Genomic DNA, 16,383 nt, shown 5'->3' with positions numbered 1-16,383 from the left:
AAACTCTAACCCTGTGATTTTATTCAAACAAAATAGGTGGCTTCTTGCTGGAGATGCCTGGATGGCTTCCAGTTTCTCCCCCAAGAGGTAACAAAGGAGCTGGCAGTGCAGCAGCTAAGAAAGGTGGAAGGGAAGCTGGCTTCACTCACTGCCCCCATCTTTCTCCATGGTGGCAAACTATGCCTCGTCCCCAGAGAAAAGCCTAATCACAGGTCCTAATGGACAAGACCTCTCTAGTTGGTCAGAAAGGCCTATACCCGGGAGTCCAAGAGTCACCGCCAAGCTTCCTAAATAGGAAACAAAGCTATGCCCCTTCGGGTCTTGGATAAGGGCACAGATCTGAATAAGTTTAAGTCAGGGGTGGGAAAACAGAGGCAGGGGGCAGCAGGGTGGGAGCAGGAAAGGCCATAACTTCACTTTATTTGTATTTCCCCCCACACAAAACCATCAAAACAGGAACAGAGATGGGCAGGGAAAGGGCTGAAAATTTTTTCAATCCACATGTTCTCAGGGCTATTCCAGGAAGTGCCTGAGGCTGAGTGCCTGTCAGAGTAGCTTCAGATCCAGCACTAATTCCTCACAGCCTGGCCTGAAGTCTTCATAGATTGGTGGCTTGAGCCCTGCAATTGATTCTCATCCTTTGCCCACCTTGATGTAAGGTAGAAAAGCAGACTGAAATGCTCCTCTCTGATGGGCAAGGGGAATCACAGCCCACGGATGTACTGCACCTTTTGTGCTATAGGAGCAGAACCTGAAGCTGCTTCCAAGGCTCTGGACACTTGCAGGCCAGGCTAGAGGCCAATGGTGTATGAGCGGCCTGTGGGGTTGTGAATAGCAGAACAGACTGGTGCTGTCACAGCCCACTCATACCACACCTTCTTGGAAGTGCTGCATCGCCAGAAACGCACACAGATGGTCTGGCCTTCACGTACCGTAATGGGCTGCTGTAAGAAGAAAGATAGCGAGGGTCAGGGTGGAGCTAATGAATTATATGTGGCAATGTCTTGAGCTAGGTGTGGAGATAAAATGATAAAATATGATGTTCCAACCCTCATGAAGTTTATTTGAAGTCTGTCAGAACAAATAATCAAAAGTGTGACAAGTGCTGTGAACATGCACAGGGTGCTATGAAAGGGAACGCTAACCTAGTCTAGGAGGTCAGGGAAAGTCATTTGGCAATAGGAAGTTTAAGGAAACCTGGAAGATAAGTTAGCTGGGTGAAGAGATGAGCAAAGAACTTTCCAGGCAAAGGAGAAAGGTGTGAAAGCCTGAGGCAGGAAAGAAGATGGGGTAATAGAGGAACCAAAAGAATCCACAGGGCTGAGCAATGTAATCAAGGGGACAGTAGCTGAAAAGGCAGGCTGAAACTAGATCACACCAAGTCTTATAAGCAATGTTCAGGATGCTGACCTTTATCCTAAGGGCAGTGGGAAGGCATTGAAAGGTTTTAAGAAGGAGAAAGATATGATCAGATTTGAGTTTTTAAAAGATGACTCTTGCTCAAGGTAGAGAATGGATAGAAGAGTAGCCAGAGTAGATGCGGGGAAGCTAAGTAGAAGGCCAGTGCAGATATTCCAATATCTATGACAAGGATCCAAGAGCATGTGAGAGTGGTAGAACGTGGGTCATAGCCAGGCATCATCCTGGGAGAAGGGAAGGGGCAGAACACCAATGGCGGCAGTTACTCCTTAACCCATGGAGTCTTAAAGGCATTTCCTACCTTAATGGGGAAGAGGATGGGAAACCATGAGAACATCCCAGGAGAGTGAGTCTCTGGACGGATACCTGTGTGGACAAAATAATAAAAAAACTGAGGTCTCCATGACTTTGCTTTTTGCCTAGGTTGAGGGGAGTCCCTTCTGTGAACACAGAACAAGTAATCAAAGATCCCCATGCACTGATTCCTGGGCTCCCCGTGACTCTAAATGAAACATGTACATTAGCTGCCCAGGTAGCGTACTCTCATACCCCACCACCCACTGCCCCGGACACTCACTCAGAGTGATATCCTGATAAAGCACAGTCTCAAAGTAGCCTGCAAAGCCATGCAGCACTGTGTTCACCTCCACAGGAAACTCCAAGGTGCAGTAGCGATTGTTGTCAATCATAGGATCTGTCAGGGAAGAGCTGTGTGGGTGACGAGGGGCCAGGAGCCCTAGACAACTTGGTGTAAAGCATGAACAAGAACCAGGAAGGGAAGCCTAGATAGAGCAGACCCAGGACAGCAAGGGAAGAAACCAGGAGGGTGAGTTCTCCCCCATCCAGTCATGTCCCACCCAGGACAGGCCTGCAGGAACCCACCTCTGTTGGGATGGCTGAAGGTAAAACAGGGCTGGGGTGCAGACAGCTGGTGGAAGTTGTGCAGCCGTACCACATAAGGCATCTCAAACTGGGCCTGTCCCGAGAGACAGAGAGCAAGAGTTAGAGAAGACAGGCAAAAGATACCTACTTCCTCAGGGAAAGAAGCTCAAGCCTCAGGGACACAGAAAGAGATAAAAACATAGTTTCACTTCAGCCACTTTCCCACATCCCCAACTCCTCCTTCACCTCTTCATCTTCTCCAGTGGAAGAAACAGTTGATGCTAATATAGAAACATAAGAGGACTAAAGAGAGAAGAGTCCTCCAGAAGAGACTGACTCTTTACCTCAGGGTCACGGTCCTTTTCCCGACAGGCTCGGACCTCATTGTACAGCTTGGAGGAGGAGATAGGAGCCAGAAAGGAGGTGTACTCCCCAGGGATGCTTACACCGTCATCTGTGGAGCAGGAGGGTCACATTAGTTCCCGGGATGGAAATGGTGTGTCTGTACTAACTGGAGGTTCAAACCTCCCACCTCAGAACAGACCCAGGCAGCTCCATGTTGTCACATTCCCAGACCAACCTGCTCCCAACTCCTGCCACGGGGGATTCCACTTCTGGGTTAATTTACAGAGTCACAAAAGATTAAAACTGGAAGGAACCTAACGTATTCTAATCTAGTGGTTTTTAACTTTTGTAGGGTCACAAAGCCCTCTGAGATCTTGATGAAGCTAAGCCCAAGGTACATATCATGTCAGCTCAGCAAGTCCAGACTTCAGGTTAAGAGTCTCTGCTCTCATCCACTCCCTTCATTTGCAGATGTGAACACCAAGGTTCAGAGAGATTACTTCATTTGCTAAAGGCACTGACCCAAGTCCAACCCATGTTCCCCTAAACCCTGTAATCTCCTCCTAGGCTGCTGCCCCACCCAATCCCTGCCCCCAGCCTTCCCAGCATTAATAATCTATTCTCTACTCAGTACACCCCAGCCTGGAGGCACCTTTTAGGAAGTGCTGGGCTCCATCCAGGCACTCAGGTGACAGTTCATTGTCAGCGAAGGAGCCCAGAAGCTCACTGACAATGATGTCTGCTTTCTCTGGAGCCACCCATTCCCGCATGTCCGATGAGACTACTGTCACCTGGCTTCCCCATTCTTCAAACTGCCAGTTCTCTAGCCTAAAATAGAGATGATACAGGTGAGGCACTGGTAAGAAAAACTGGCACTGGGGACACACTTCCCAGCAAAGAGGTTGCTACTCACGTGACCACAGCGTTTGGGTTCTTCTCCACAGCATACAGCTTTATCCGCCGGTCAGCCTGCTTGGCTGCCCGCAGGGAAGCATTCACCAGGGGTCCCCGGCCTGCTCCCAGCACCATTAGCACCCTAAGAAAGAGAGGGAAAGAGTCAAGCTGACTTGGCATACAGAGCAGTAGGCATGCAAACCTCTGGGATTGTGCAGAGAGCACTCACTGGACACTGGTATCCTTCTCTTCGTCTGGCACTCGGTCTAACAGACATTTATAGATGGCCTAGGGGGAAGGAGAGGAGACCTCGTGGCTATAATCCCATCTTCACCCAGGTCACCTCAGCCCTGTGCTTGACCCAATCTGGGACCCACACTGTACCTGCTGGTATTGCGAGTATTTGATGGGGTCCTTTTCAAACACTTCATATGTCTGAGATTCCAGATTGTCCATCAGTGGCTGATGAACGAGAAGAAAAAGGCAAAGTAAGTTAGCCAATTTCTGGCAAGGACAATGCACCGGAATACCAAAACCTTCCCATTGCCTGCTGAGCTTTGGTAGGATTTTAGGGCACCTACTCTCAAGAGACATTTCCCCCTTCTCAGTGTACTCCAGACCCACCTGGAGCGGGGACTGCAGATAGTCTTCATAGCCCTTGGCAAACAGTTCGTAGGCATTGGGTGGAGGGCGGTTCTGGCTCAAGTATTCCAAGTACTGGAGGTAGGAGCAGAACTCCTTCTCTGAGTGGTGGTTGGTGCCTGTGATGATGAACTGCACCTCCAACTGTGAGAGAAATCAGACCCTCAGACACAGTCCTCGAACCAAGATTCTGGAATATTACCATGGTTTATGGCCGCAGAGCCCTAGCATAAAAATAAGGCCCAGATCAGCAGTTCTCCAGTCCAACAAATACCTTTAAATACCAACAAAAACAGCATGAGGCTTCAGTGAACTTATAAAGCCCTCCTGTGCCATAAAAGCATCATCCTGGCTCAAAGGACCTCAAGGATCCTCTCTGTAATTTCTTAAATGAAACCTTCTGCGAAATTTTCATGAGATCTGGTTCCTTTTGAAATGTTTCTGGGGCTCCTACTGCCATTTTCCTTTCTGCTCTCAAGACCCGCAACTTTGCTGAAATTGCTCTTCAGACACCAGAGAGGAGAAGGGTCAGCCCCACAGGAAAAAAGCATCATACATATGTGAATAAGGCAAAAGGATTAGGTGGAGCACCTTTAGAAGATAACCACCCACCTTGAGGAGCCGGAAGATCAGCCTCTGGTGCATCTTAGAAAGAACAGGAAATCCCTTCTTATTGGTCAGGAAAATGCTGGTGGGGAGAATGGCTGCTTTGATGGGCTCCCCAAGCCAACGATCGATGACATGATTAGACGGGAGGTCAGCCCCAATTTCAAGAGCTACACAAGGGAAAAGAAAGACCCATCAACCACTGCTAGGCAAGAAGGCTTTCCTTGCTCTTTTGTGCAAGATCTGTTTACTCCTTAAGAGCAAGGCAGACTGAAGCACAGAGAAAGCAGCAAAACTGCCCAGCAGCCAAGTATACATGAAACTCCTGATTCTTATTCACAAGAGGTCAGAGAAGGGATACCCATCCCAAGACCCTCGTGGACTTACCCACTGCAATCCTCTTACTATAGTCACACAAGGTCCGGAAGTTGTGCCACCTGTCCAGAGTTAAATACAGAAAAATACAGTCAAGTATATATGGCCCACCAATCAAGGAGACCTCCCTACAGGTTCTACTGGGTACTTCCCCTCACCCTACCCTTTGCCCTGGTACAGCAGCAAAAGGAGACATACCACATCCATGTCTTCTCCTCTCCACTATACTCCTCCGTGTGTGTAGTGGGTGCATTCTCAATTATATCATCTCTCAGGTCCTCTGGTGCCACCAAGGGTACCCGCATCCAGAACTGCACATGAACAAGTACCCTATTAAGAACTCTATTTTGAACCCATTGGGTCCAGAATGCTTCCTTCAATTAAAAAGATCTTGATCCAGATCTCGAGTTAGTCCCTTTATATGCTTTTCCCAATTTGTGATTATATCTTGTGTATATCCTTATGTAAATATCTGCCTTGTCCTTTATTCCAACTGTAAGTTTCAGGAAATAATTACATATTCTTATATATATAATTTATAACTCTCTGCTTACCACTTTTAGAGGGGGTGCAAGCAGTACTGACATTTCAATTCTGCTAAATGCACCCCTTACTGAATGGCTAAGTAAGCAAGCCATTACTTACTTAGTACTTAGCACAGCCTGACTACCATAATATGCAACAGGAAAAGAGGCCCTCAGCCATACCATGGAGGAGTGGTGGCCAGTGTGGATGTGGTTGGTCAAAACTCTGGCCAGGTTTGTGTTATCTTCCTGATTTAGGGGCAGCAGGAAAGCTGGAAGACCCAAATATGCCCCAAAATTCAGCTCCTGTAACATGGCCTGGAATGAAGATCAAGAGGAAAAGATTAAGAGCTAGCAACTCGAATAGGTTTAATAGTATATCAGATTTAGTAAATTATGGGGGGTAAAAAAACTGCTCTCCCCACCCAGCTTGGTTACAGACCTGATCTTTAAAAAGATCCAGTGGAGAGGTCAAACAGTCTTACCGCCTCTGAGTTCCTGCGAATCTTCTCCACTTTTGAGTCTGGATGAATCCATGGAGAAAGCTTTCCCACAATTAGCGTATTCCAGTCTGCACTCCCCCACCCAAGAAAGACAAAGACTGAATGAGGTTCAGCACTTTACTCCTTCAATTTCTAGTTCTTAACAGGGAATAGAGAGTAGAGATGAGACACAAAGCCTTTTCCTATCACAGATACAGGACAGCCTGATGCAGAATAGGGAACTAAGGCTCTAAGGTAAGCAAGGAGAGAACAAGTCATCTATATCTCAGGGACTAACCAATATAGCCAAGTCAGGAAAGAAGGAGAATGAGGGCACTGATAAAGCAGAAGTTGTTACTGCCTCTATTAATTAAGGGGCATATGGGATGGTCCCTACCCCTTCCTGACAGCAGTAGGTCTGATCGTGTCTGGGGGCCCGGCCGATTCTTAGCAGGTTCCTGAGTGAACTCCCTCTTGAAACGCGGGTGGAAGACAGGCATGCAGAGGAAATCAAACCTACAACCGCGACAGACCCAGAATCGTCATGTAAAGAGAGCAGCAGTGCCCAGAGATGCAAGCAACTGGATTAGGCTACCTCGATCTTCCACAACCCTCTCAGCTGCCATCAGTCCACGCGACCGGACTGCTGAGTTCAGCCCACCTTGGGGCATATCACTTCCGCTGCACTGTGCCTCAATGTGCCCCCAGAACACAGCCATGGGAAAGAGTAAGGAGAAAAAATGAAAATCCACTCCAAGTGGATTTTCTACTCTGCTGTCACTGGTTTCCCAGGACTGTCACATCCAGATCTGCCCACTACTGCCCATGCTTCCCCCTCAAGGTTCATCTCTTCTCGCTAGCTTCCTAACACTCCCATTCTCAGACGATAATCTCGTTCTCCAGGGCCCTGGAGCTCTGAACGCCCCTTTTGAATTTACCTGACAACTCCCCCAACTTTTGACCTCAGTGACCATCTGCCCCCAATAAGTTTTTTTTTTCTCACGCTCCAGGGCCCGAGGCTTCTCCTGCCAAGGAGTCACGATTTCTCCCGCCCTCATCTTATCCACTCCGACCCCCTCACCCCTGCCTCCCGGGGATGACTTGTCTGCCCCTCTCCTTCCCCGAGTTCGGACTCCGCCTTCCGCTTGCGGAGGTCCAGGCCCTCACCCCTGCTTGGCCACAGCCCCCAACGTGTCAGCTATTTCAGGGACGCAATTGAGGTCCCTCCCGCTGGACACGCGGCTCCCACCGGCAGCTCCGACCGCCATTGCCGCCATCTTTCCCCTCGCGCTGTCCACGCCGGGATTCGTCGCTACTGGCAGCCAATCACAAAACCGAAAAAAAGCCCCCAGAAGGCGGGACGAGTCGGCCTAACAACCAGAGCGTCTTCCACGGCTGCGGAGCAGGAGGCGGAGGGGTGGGGAGTGGCTCCTCCCGCCAATCCGCGGGCTGCCGAGCGACGTGCGGCGTGGCTCCGGCAGACCCACCAATCTCAGGGGCTGGTTCTCAACGAACTTCAATCTCCCATAATGCTTCCTGTATTCGTGGAATCCCATTGAGGGACTACACGTCCCATGAAACCCTGCAGTATAAGCTTGAAGTGTCATCATGGGGCAGAACTCCATTGTCTCAGGGCCAGTGGCGCAATGGATAACGCGTCTGACTACGGATCAGAAGATTCCAGGTTCGACTCCTGGCTGGCTCGGTGGGGCTGGTACTTTATTGCGTCTCGCGCAATACGGCCGTAAGCAGCGTCTTTTAAGTCTCCTTTTCTTTCCTTACACTCTTTAAAGTTTCGTCATTTTCTGGTCTTAACTTGATTGAGTTCTGCAACCATCTTATGTCAGCTTTTTCCCTTACCTAAGTCAAAGGTGGTTGTTGTGTCACTAATTAGGTCCATCTGAACACTGAGAAAACTGGGTTAATGGCTGATGCTCTTAAAATGAGCTTTGTCCTCTTAGTATGTTTTTAAATAGATTGTGGCAACCCAGCCACTAATTCCTCGTGATTCTATATCTCAAACACAAAAGGTAAACAGACACCTAAGCGCGCGCGCACACACACACATCTGACGATAGAGAAAACTTCATTGTGAGGGATTATAGTGGGGAGGAGTCATGGAGCTGCCTGGCGGAGGCCTGAGAGAATCTCTACATTTTTCTTTTTCAATAACTGCCAGAGGACAGAGAAGGAGGAAAGAAATGAAGCAAGGAAAGACATAGGGAGCAGAAGGGGAATACCTGACGGCAGGGAGCCCAGAGGTGCTGAGGGCCTGGCAGCGGAATGGAAAGAACACAGTACAAAAGGGCCTAAGCAGGAGGCGTTGACAGAACTTAGGGACTGAGTGGCAGGGAGCCGTGAGAAACAGAAGTCTGAGGGTGATGCCCAGGGTTCTGGCCTCTCGGTGAAGTGAGACCATAACTGAGAGAAGCGGGTTTAGGGAGAATCAGGGTTTGGGTTTGGAAATGCTGAATTGGACGTCTAGGGGGCGCTGTGTAATAGCGAGTTGGATGAACAGTGATCTGAACCAGACAAGATTTGGAAATCTCCAGAAGAGCCGTGGTGAGTGAAGCCATGAGACTGAATGAGATCACCACGGCCCGTCGGGGACAGAGTCCTGGGAAACACGGGAAGGGTGTGGAGAGGGTAAGTTCTAAGGAGCCCTGGGTGTAATGTAAGTGCCCCAAAAGGATGAAAGTCGGAAAGCCAAAGAACTAAGAAAATGCCTATGAAGCTTAAAGGGTTTGGAGGTGCTTTTGTCCCGTCTTAGTCTTCATTTGATTCCTGCAGGTATTATTATTATTATTGCTAGACTTTATTTTTTAAGAATAGTTTAGATTTACAGAAAATTTGAGCAGATAGTACAGTGAGTTCCCACATGCCATCCCACAGCTTTCTCTGTTGTTAACATCTTCCATTACATGGTACATTTATTACAATTCGGGGACCAATATTGACACATTATTATTAACCAAAGTCTGTAGTTTATTCACATTTCCTTAGTTTTTACCTCCTGTCCTCTTTCTGTTCCAAGATCCCATCCAGGATACCATATTACATATAATTGTCATGGCTCCTTAGGTTACTCTTGGCTGTCACAATTTCTCAGATGTTCCTTGTTTTTGATGACCTTGAGAGTTTTGAGGAATACTGGTCAGGTATACTGTAGGATGCCCCTCTATTGGAATTAGTGTGATGGTTTTCTCATGATTAGACTGGGGTTATGGGTTTTGGGGAGGAAGATCACAGAGGTCAAGTGCCATTTTCATTACCCCTTATCAAGAGTACATACTATCAGCATAATTTATGACTGTCAATGTTCACCTTTATCACCTGGCAGAAGAGGTGTTTATCAGGTTTCCCCACTGTAAAATTACACTCCTTCCATCCTGGACTTTTTGGAAGGAAGTCACTGTGTGCATCCCATACTTAAGGAGTGAGGTGTTATGTGTTATGCTCCCCCTCCTTTAGGGCGGAGTGTTTACAACATTTGTTTGGAATTCTTCCTTGCAGGTCTTTTGAGTAGGTGGTTGTCCCAGGAAGTGGGTGAGTGCTCCAGCGACATTTTAAGAGGTAAAAAAGAGTTGTTGAGGGGGCCTGCTTGTTCTCTGCCCTAGCTGTGCCCAACCAAACTCTACATTCACAGAAGACTTATTAGATGTTGTTTCTTCTTCAGAAGTTAATTATCTGGGTTGTGGACCATCTGTGCTCCTGGCATCTTCCTCCCGATGTCAAGCTGGTGGCTGCTCTGTTGATTGTTAACTAACCCATCCAGGGGTGAGAGAGAGAGAGGAAAATTTATGAAACAGTAATGTCAGTTTTGCCATCAGTTAAAATAATTTTCAAAAGGATTTGTGTAAAAAGAGCCTAGAATTTCTCGCTGACCTTAACGTCAGTTTAGATGGGCTGCATTTTTTTTTTTTAAGATTTTATTTATTTATTTTTTCCCCCCAAAGACCCAGTAGATAGTTGTACGTCATAGCTGCACATTCTTCCAGTTGCTGTATGTGGGACGCAGCCTCAGCATGGCCAGAGAAGCGGTGCGTCGGTGCGCGCCCGGGGTTCCGGGCCCCGGGCTGCCAGCAGCAGAGCGCACGCACCCAACTGCTAAGCCACGGGGCTGGCCCAGATGGGCTGCATTTCATTTGTCTGTGATGTCTTTGTTTTTTCATTCAAAATGGCCCCGGCTGTGTGGCTAGCGTGATGCAGAACAGTTCCCAGTAATTCCACACCACATTGCTCCTCGCCTTTCCTACAACTCTTTCCTGCGCCTTAAAAAACAGCGTGTGCTATGGGTCTGCCTGTATGAGCTGTAGAGAAGCAGAAGGGAAGGAATGAAAAAGACATAGAGAACCTTGTGAAAGACTTGGCCCTAGGCGTAGAGTTGGAGTTGGTGAAGTCTGTCTTACGCTCTGCTTCCCCTTGCTCTCCTCTCCATGCTGAACTCTTGTGCGCAGAAGCATGTGAATCACTGTTATCAACCTACATTGGATGTAGGCCTTTGCTGTGATGAAGATAGGGAGATGGTAGGACAGAAGGACAAATACCCTGGGTGAGAAATAATGTTACTTTCTCCAACAGGAGCCAGTGACCAACAGGCCAGAGCATTGGAAACTTTTCTGGAAGGGCAGGAGTACGCACTCCCAGATCCTCCTCCCATCAGCCCACCAGCATTCCTCACCTTCAGGCCCAGTTCTTCTACCTGATTCTGATTTTATGTCCTTGTTTGAACACCTCAGTCCGGTGTAAAGACTGCTTTCATCTTCTCTTGTGCTCCTCTCCTCCCTCGGCGCTTGCCTCCCTCCCCAGGACCACCTTCACTCACCTCTGTTCCTGACCAGCCAGCCGCACTCTTCAACACCAGAATTATGGCCCATTTGACCCTCCTACTGCTCCAAATTGCTTCTTCACAATCAAGGCTGTCCTCCAGCTACAAAAGTGGCAGAGTTACTGAGGCAAAATAATCTGTGCTGATTTGCATTCTCTTCCTTCTCTTCTCTATTATACAGTGTTTATCTGTCAAAATGAATAGAAAGTAGCAACTGTTCTGGAACATAGAAAAAGATGGAAAACTACCCAATTTGTTTATGAAGGCAGAATAAACCTAATATCAAAACCTGTCGGAAATAGCACCTGCCCCAAAAGAAAACTATAGACCAATTTCACTTATGAATATAAATGTAAAAATCCTAAAATATTTAAGGTTAACACATAAAATTCAGCAGTATATTAACATAATAATTATATACCACAACCAGTTAGGGTTTATCCCAGCAATTAACACAAGGTTAGGTATTAGGAAATTTATTTATGTAATACATCAAAAATAAACCAAATAATTGGGGCCAGCCCGGTGGCGTAGTGGTTAAGTTCACATGCTCCACTTTGGTGGCCCAGGGTTCACAGCCTGGATCCTGGGCGTGGACCTACATACTTACATATAAAGTAGAGGAAGATGGGCACGGATGTTAGCCCAGTGCAATCTTTCTCAGCAAAAAGAGGAGGATTGGCAACAGATCTTAGCTGAGGGCTAATCTTCCTCACCAAAAAAAAAACCAAGAACACTTGATCATTTAATAGTCACCAAAGAGAACACAGTAAGTCAATTCCGTTTTCTGTAAACATTCTTAATAGTCTTAATATTCTTCATATATAAACATGTATATGTATATATATGAAGTTAACAATTTATGTAAAGATAAAATAAAACAAGAATGTCTAGTTTCATCACTGTGTTACTTGATATTATTCTGAAAAATCCAATATGATAAGACTGGAAATTTTTAAAAAGGGGTTATAACTTTTGGAAAGAGAGAGGCAAATTTATCATTGTTTGCAGATGATATGATTGTATACATTGAAAATCCATGAGGGGCCAGCCTGGTGGCGCAAGCGGTTAAATGCATGCCTTCCGCCCCAGCAGCCTGGGGTTCGCCGGTTCAGATCCTGGGCGCGCACCAACTCGCTGGTTGGCAAGCCATGCTGTGGCAGCGTCCCATATAAAGTGGAGGAAGATGGGCACAGATGTTAGCCCAGGGCCAGTCTTCCTCAGCAAAAAAAGAGGAGGATTGGCAGATGTTAGCTCAGGGCTGATCTTCCTCACACACACAAAAAAAAAATCCATGAGAATCAATTCTAAAATGAGAGAATTCATAACAGGATTCAGAGAACTCACGTGATAAAACATAAATGTAAAACAGATCTGTAGCCTTTTTATATGCTAAGAATAACCAGTTAGAGGCCACAATTAATCAAAATATTCCAGTGACATTATAGTTAAAATCATGGCTTATGGAGCCAGATGGCAAGAGGTTAAAAGTTCATCCATTTACTAACTATGTGAACCTAACCCTTCTGGCCTCAGTTTCCTCATCTATAAAATGGGAATGAAAATAATAGTTCTTATCTCATAAAGGTACTATGAGGATTAAATTACCTAAAATAGTAAAGCATTCAGAACCTACCCTGCACATAGTAAGCCTTCAGCACACATTAGCTCTTGTGATGAGTATTTTCCCTATTCACAGTGGTGACAATAACACCATCGTAAAATACTTAGCTGTAACCTTGCTGAAAAATGTGAGGAACCTATATAAAGAAAATTATAAAATTTTGCTGAGAGATATAAAGAAAGACTGAAAAAATGGAGAGAGAGCCATGTTCTTAGAAAACATGAATCTTATAAAGATGTCAATTCTTACCAAATTAATTTCTTACTTTTACAACATTCAATCACAATTCTAATGGAATCTTTTGTTACTTGATAAAATGATTCTACAGTTCATGTGTAATAAAAATCAGACAAGAAAAGCAAAGAAAATTCAAAAAAAGAGGAGAAAGGAGAGGGAATTTATTCTGTATTTTTAGCCCTTTACCTCAATCCCTTTATGAAATAAGCAATATATAAGTAAATAAAGGGCTACAATGTGCCCTTTGGTACAAGAATAGATAGAATAAAAGAGCTAACCCAATAGCCCAGAAACAGACCAGGTGTAATTGTATATATGTGTGTGATTAAATATATGAATTTAATGTGTGATAATAATAACCGCTAATATTTATTGAGCCCTTATTTTGTGTCAGGTTCTATGAAAAGCACTCTACATTCACAAGAAGCCCGAATCTTCACAAGAACCCTGTGAGGTAGGAAATGTTACTCATTTATGGGTGAAGGAGCTCAGTCTTGAGAGGTTAAGTGACTTTCTCCCCTAAGAAGGGGTATAGATGGGGGGGAAACCCAGGTCAACTGACTCCAGAGCCTTTGATATTAACCTTAAGACATATCATCTATAATTTTCCTTCTAGAAAGCTATCCTAGACAGTCTCCACAAACCAGGACAAAGATTAATTAAGAGAAATGCTTAGCGTAGCGTTTTCTAATGAGTACAAAAAGTGTAAAACAACATGTTGGATATCCTGTAGGGATGTGGTTAAATAAATCATCCATGCAATGGAATCTTAAGCAGCCATTCAAATCAATACTGTCAGAGAAATTTAATAACATGGAGAAATGCTCAATGTTATGCATTCTGTGACACAGATTACGAACTGTACATACAGAATGACTTCGAGATGTGAAAAAATTGTATTTTCCAAATTTTCTATAATGAGCTGTTTATATGATATGGAAAACATTTTCTAAAATATGTATAAAATCTGTGCTCTCTCCCTGGTCTTTAGGCTTGTTTACATCCTTCTGTCTTTTGAAAGCCTCCGCTCCTTCTGTGTAGGCTCCTGTAGCTGTCCAATCTTCAGCAGTCACTCTCGTCTCATAGCAATAATATAACAGTCCTCCTAGGCGAATATTTATTAAACTAATATTTATTAAACCCTACTACATGCCAAGCACATTAAATATGTTATCTCACTTAATCCTCAGGACAGAATCTTGTAGGGTAAGAATTATTAATATGCCCATTTTGTAGATGAGAAAACTGAGGTTGTCTTGAACAAAGTTATACTTCAATGAAATGGAAAAGCCAGAATAAGAATCCAGTTCTTCTGATCCCAACTCATTACTTTTTCTTTTACAATGTTTCCCAGAATGTGGTCCAAGAACCTAGGAGATTCCCCTAGGAGGTGCGTGAGGATCTCCAACATGTCTGTGTGAGACCTCATTTTCTTTATTCAACCAAGCCACATATCACCACAGAAAGCAGATGAGGATCCAGTTGTCTTCTATTAAGCCAGATATCAAGGAGATTTGCAAAAATATAGAACAGTGTCACTCTTCTCATTAATTCTTTTTGTTTTGGAAAATACAGTTATTTTTCACTAAAATGTATTATTTATGTTAACATGCAATGAGCTTATTTTTTTAATGAATTAATAAACAAATATTTTTAAATTTTCTCAGTTTTAATTTTTTTTTGATTGGGAAAATATTCAGTTTGTTAAATATTGTGAATGTCTGGAATATCAGATACATCATCTCAACATGTAAATATCAAATCACATTTCTAAGTCAAATTTAAATTACCTGGATTTTTTTTCTTTGCTTTTCTCTAACAATGACAACTAAGATCATTCTATATTTATTAGTTTCTTCAGTCTTTAAAATAGTTCTTTAAATGATGTTCAAATAAACTTCAAGTAATTATCTTCAGCTTTTTCTGAATAAAAAGTTCCCATTCTTAAGACATACGCTTATAATTCATATACTTGATATTACTCAATGGCATTTTTTAAAAATAATTTTATTGATTTATTTTTTCCCCCAAAGCCCCAGTAGATAGTTGTATGTCATAGCTGCACATCCGTTTAGTTGCTGTATGTGGGATGCAGCCTCAGCATGGCCCGAGAAGCAGTGTGTCAGTGCACGCCCGGGATCAGAACCCCAGGCCACCAGCAGCGGAGCGTGTGCGCTTAACTGCTAAGCCACAGGGCCAGCCCTACCCAATGGCATTTTATCTGTAGTAGGAAGAGGGAAATCAAGTTTCAATGAATATTAGAAAACCTTTGAACCCTTACTCATTATTTGCTGCCTCCTTCCCTCTGACATGATCCATAAAGCTCTTTTGGTTCTATGTTTGCCACCAGGGACTAAGTACTGCTTTCATAAAATTGAGACCTAATCAAGATCATATTTAAAGATCAAAGCAATGGTGACTGAATGGAGCTTAGATACTACATGATGCCATCTTGGCAAAGGGTTACATTCGAGAAACATCCATGCTCAATAAAACCAAGTAGTTTTTTTCTCTGATCTCCTTCAGGAAAAGACCATTGATATTCTCTGTTTTAATTTTTAATATGATAAATAACTATAGATTAAAACTTACATAAACAAAAACTCTGTGGGGTCCTTAAAAATCATTGAGAGTAAAGGAGTCCTGAGACCAAAAAGATTGAGAACACCTGCTTTACAACCAGCTGCCCTCCAAGAGCTTCTGATGTTGTAGATAAGATCAATCATACCTCCCGCTGTTGTGATGAAAAATCAAGGCTGCACATGACAAGCACCTTAAAGAAGTTCTAACAAAGTGCTGTGGGGATTTAAATGATAGTGAGACCTTTTCTCGCTGGCGCTGGCGTGATAATGGGGAAGCAGAACTTGAGGTGGGCCTCCAAGATGATAGGATTCTGAGCAGAAGAGTTCTTACCAGGTGGATAGAACCGTGAAGCAGGAAGCAGGAAGGGGTGAGTAAGCTCACCGGGGCAACTTAGGGGGCGTGGAGGGAGTAGGTGGTGGGGGAGAGGTTGGAAAGTGGAGCTGCACGGTGAGGGCTTGCATCCACAGCTAAGCCACGTGGACTGTGTTTGGATGCTGTGGGGAGACCTGAAGTGTTGTGAACAGAGAAATGACAAAATGAAGTGAAAAATTATAAACCACTTATGAAAAGTAAATCAGAGTCATCATAAAAATTGGCCTGGTAGTGGTGTATAAGATGAGAGGAGGGGCAGTTAGGACAATTTGCAGGGGCCCAAATTGGGACCTGAGTAGGGTGGGACAGTGGCAGGGGAAAGATGCCCATTGGCCACGCTGGCTAGTCTCACAGGCTGGCAGGACATTGGTGAGGTCTTCTGGTTGAGGGCCTGGCTCCAGCTTTGTGAGTCCAGGCCTCCATTTGTTAGCAGGCTTTTATGTCTCCAGCTGCCTGCCACGCTCACTAGAGAGCAGTAGTTATGTTGCATGGCCAGTGTATGTGGGAGGATAGCGCTTTCCAGTGGCAGGGATTTTCATCTGATGTATGGGGCATCCCGTTCCCAGAGTC

At 44.9% G+C, this 16,383-nt stretch overlaps 1 protein-coding gene, 1 long non-coding RNA gene and 1 other non-coding gene across 3 annotated transcripts; 2 read left to right on the top strand and 1 right to left on the bottom strand.

The window, feature by feature from the left end:
* Positions 1-390: 390 nt before the first annotated feature.
* PRMT5 (protein arginine methyltransferase 5) lies at positions 391-7,469 on the bottom strand. The gene is made up of 17 exons (XM_058540954.1): positions 7,337-7,469; positions 6,567-6,685; positions 6,173-6,258; positions 5,871-6,005; positions 5,362-5,474; positions 5,176-5,225; positions 4,795-4,958; positions 4,165-4,326; positions 3,925-4,002; positions 3,770-3,828; positions 3,560-3,682; positions 3,299-3,474; positions 2,646-2,755; positions 2,302-2,395; positions 1,997-2,113; positions 1,721-1,785; positions 391-944 (listed from the first exon to the last, which is right to left on the bottom strand). Exons 1-17 carry the CDS (start codon positions 7,444-7,446, stop codon positions 792-794), a joined length of 1,914 nt encoding a protein of 637 aa, XP_058396937.1. The 5' UTR covers positions 7,447-7,469; the 3' UTR covers positions 391-791.
* Positions 7,470-7,734: 265 nt separating this feature from the next.
* Positions 7,735-14,418, top strand: LOC131405794 (uncharacterized). The gene is made up of 4 exons (XR_009220022.1): positions 7,735-7,853; positions 9,683-9,742; positions 13,253-13,312; positions 14,213-14,418. It is a non-coding gene; the product is annotated as an uncharacterized LOC131405794 (long non-coding RNA).
* TRNAR-ACG (transfer RNA arginine (anticodon ACG)) lies at positions 7,802-7,874 on the top strand. The gene has a single exon. It is a non-coding gene; the product is annotated as a tRNA-Arg (tRNA).
* Positions 14,419-16,383: the final 1,965 nt, after the last annotated feature.

The sequence above is a fragment of the Diceros bicornis genome, chromosome 5 (assembly GCF_020826845.1).
Source record: "Diceros bicornis minor isolate mBicDic1 chromosome 5, mDicBic1.mat.cur, whole genome shotgun sequence".
Taxonomy (NCBI): Eukaryota; Metazoa; Chordata; class Mammalia; order Perissodactyla; family Rhinocerotidae; genus Diceros; species Diceros bicornis.
The sequence above is the reverse complement of the archived record's forward strand: the minus strand, read 5'-3'. Positions and strand labels throughout refer to the sequence as shown.

Bases quoted from the DNA above. Each gene is read 5' to 3' on its own strand.
- PRMT5 (XM_058540954.1), bottom strand. From the start codon at position 7,446: ATGGCGGCAATGGCGGTCGGAGCTGCCGGTGGGAGCCGCGTGTCCAGC. The intron at 6,686-7,336 runs GTGAGGGCCTGG...TCGCGGTTGTAG, and splicing joins GGGGCTGTGGCCAAGCAGGG to GTTTGATTTCCTCTGCATGC. The intron at 4,327-4,794 runs GTGGGTGGTTAT...TTTCTCTCACAG, and splicing joins TGATCTTCCGGCTCCTCAAG to TTGGAGGTGCAGTTCATCAT.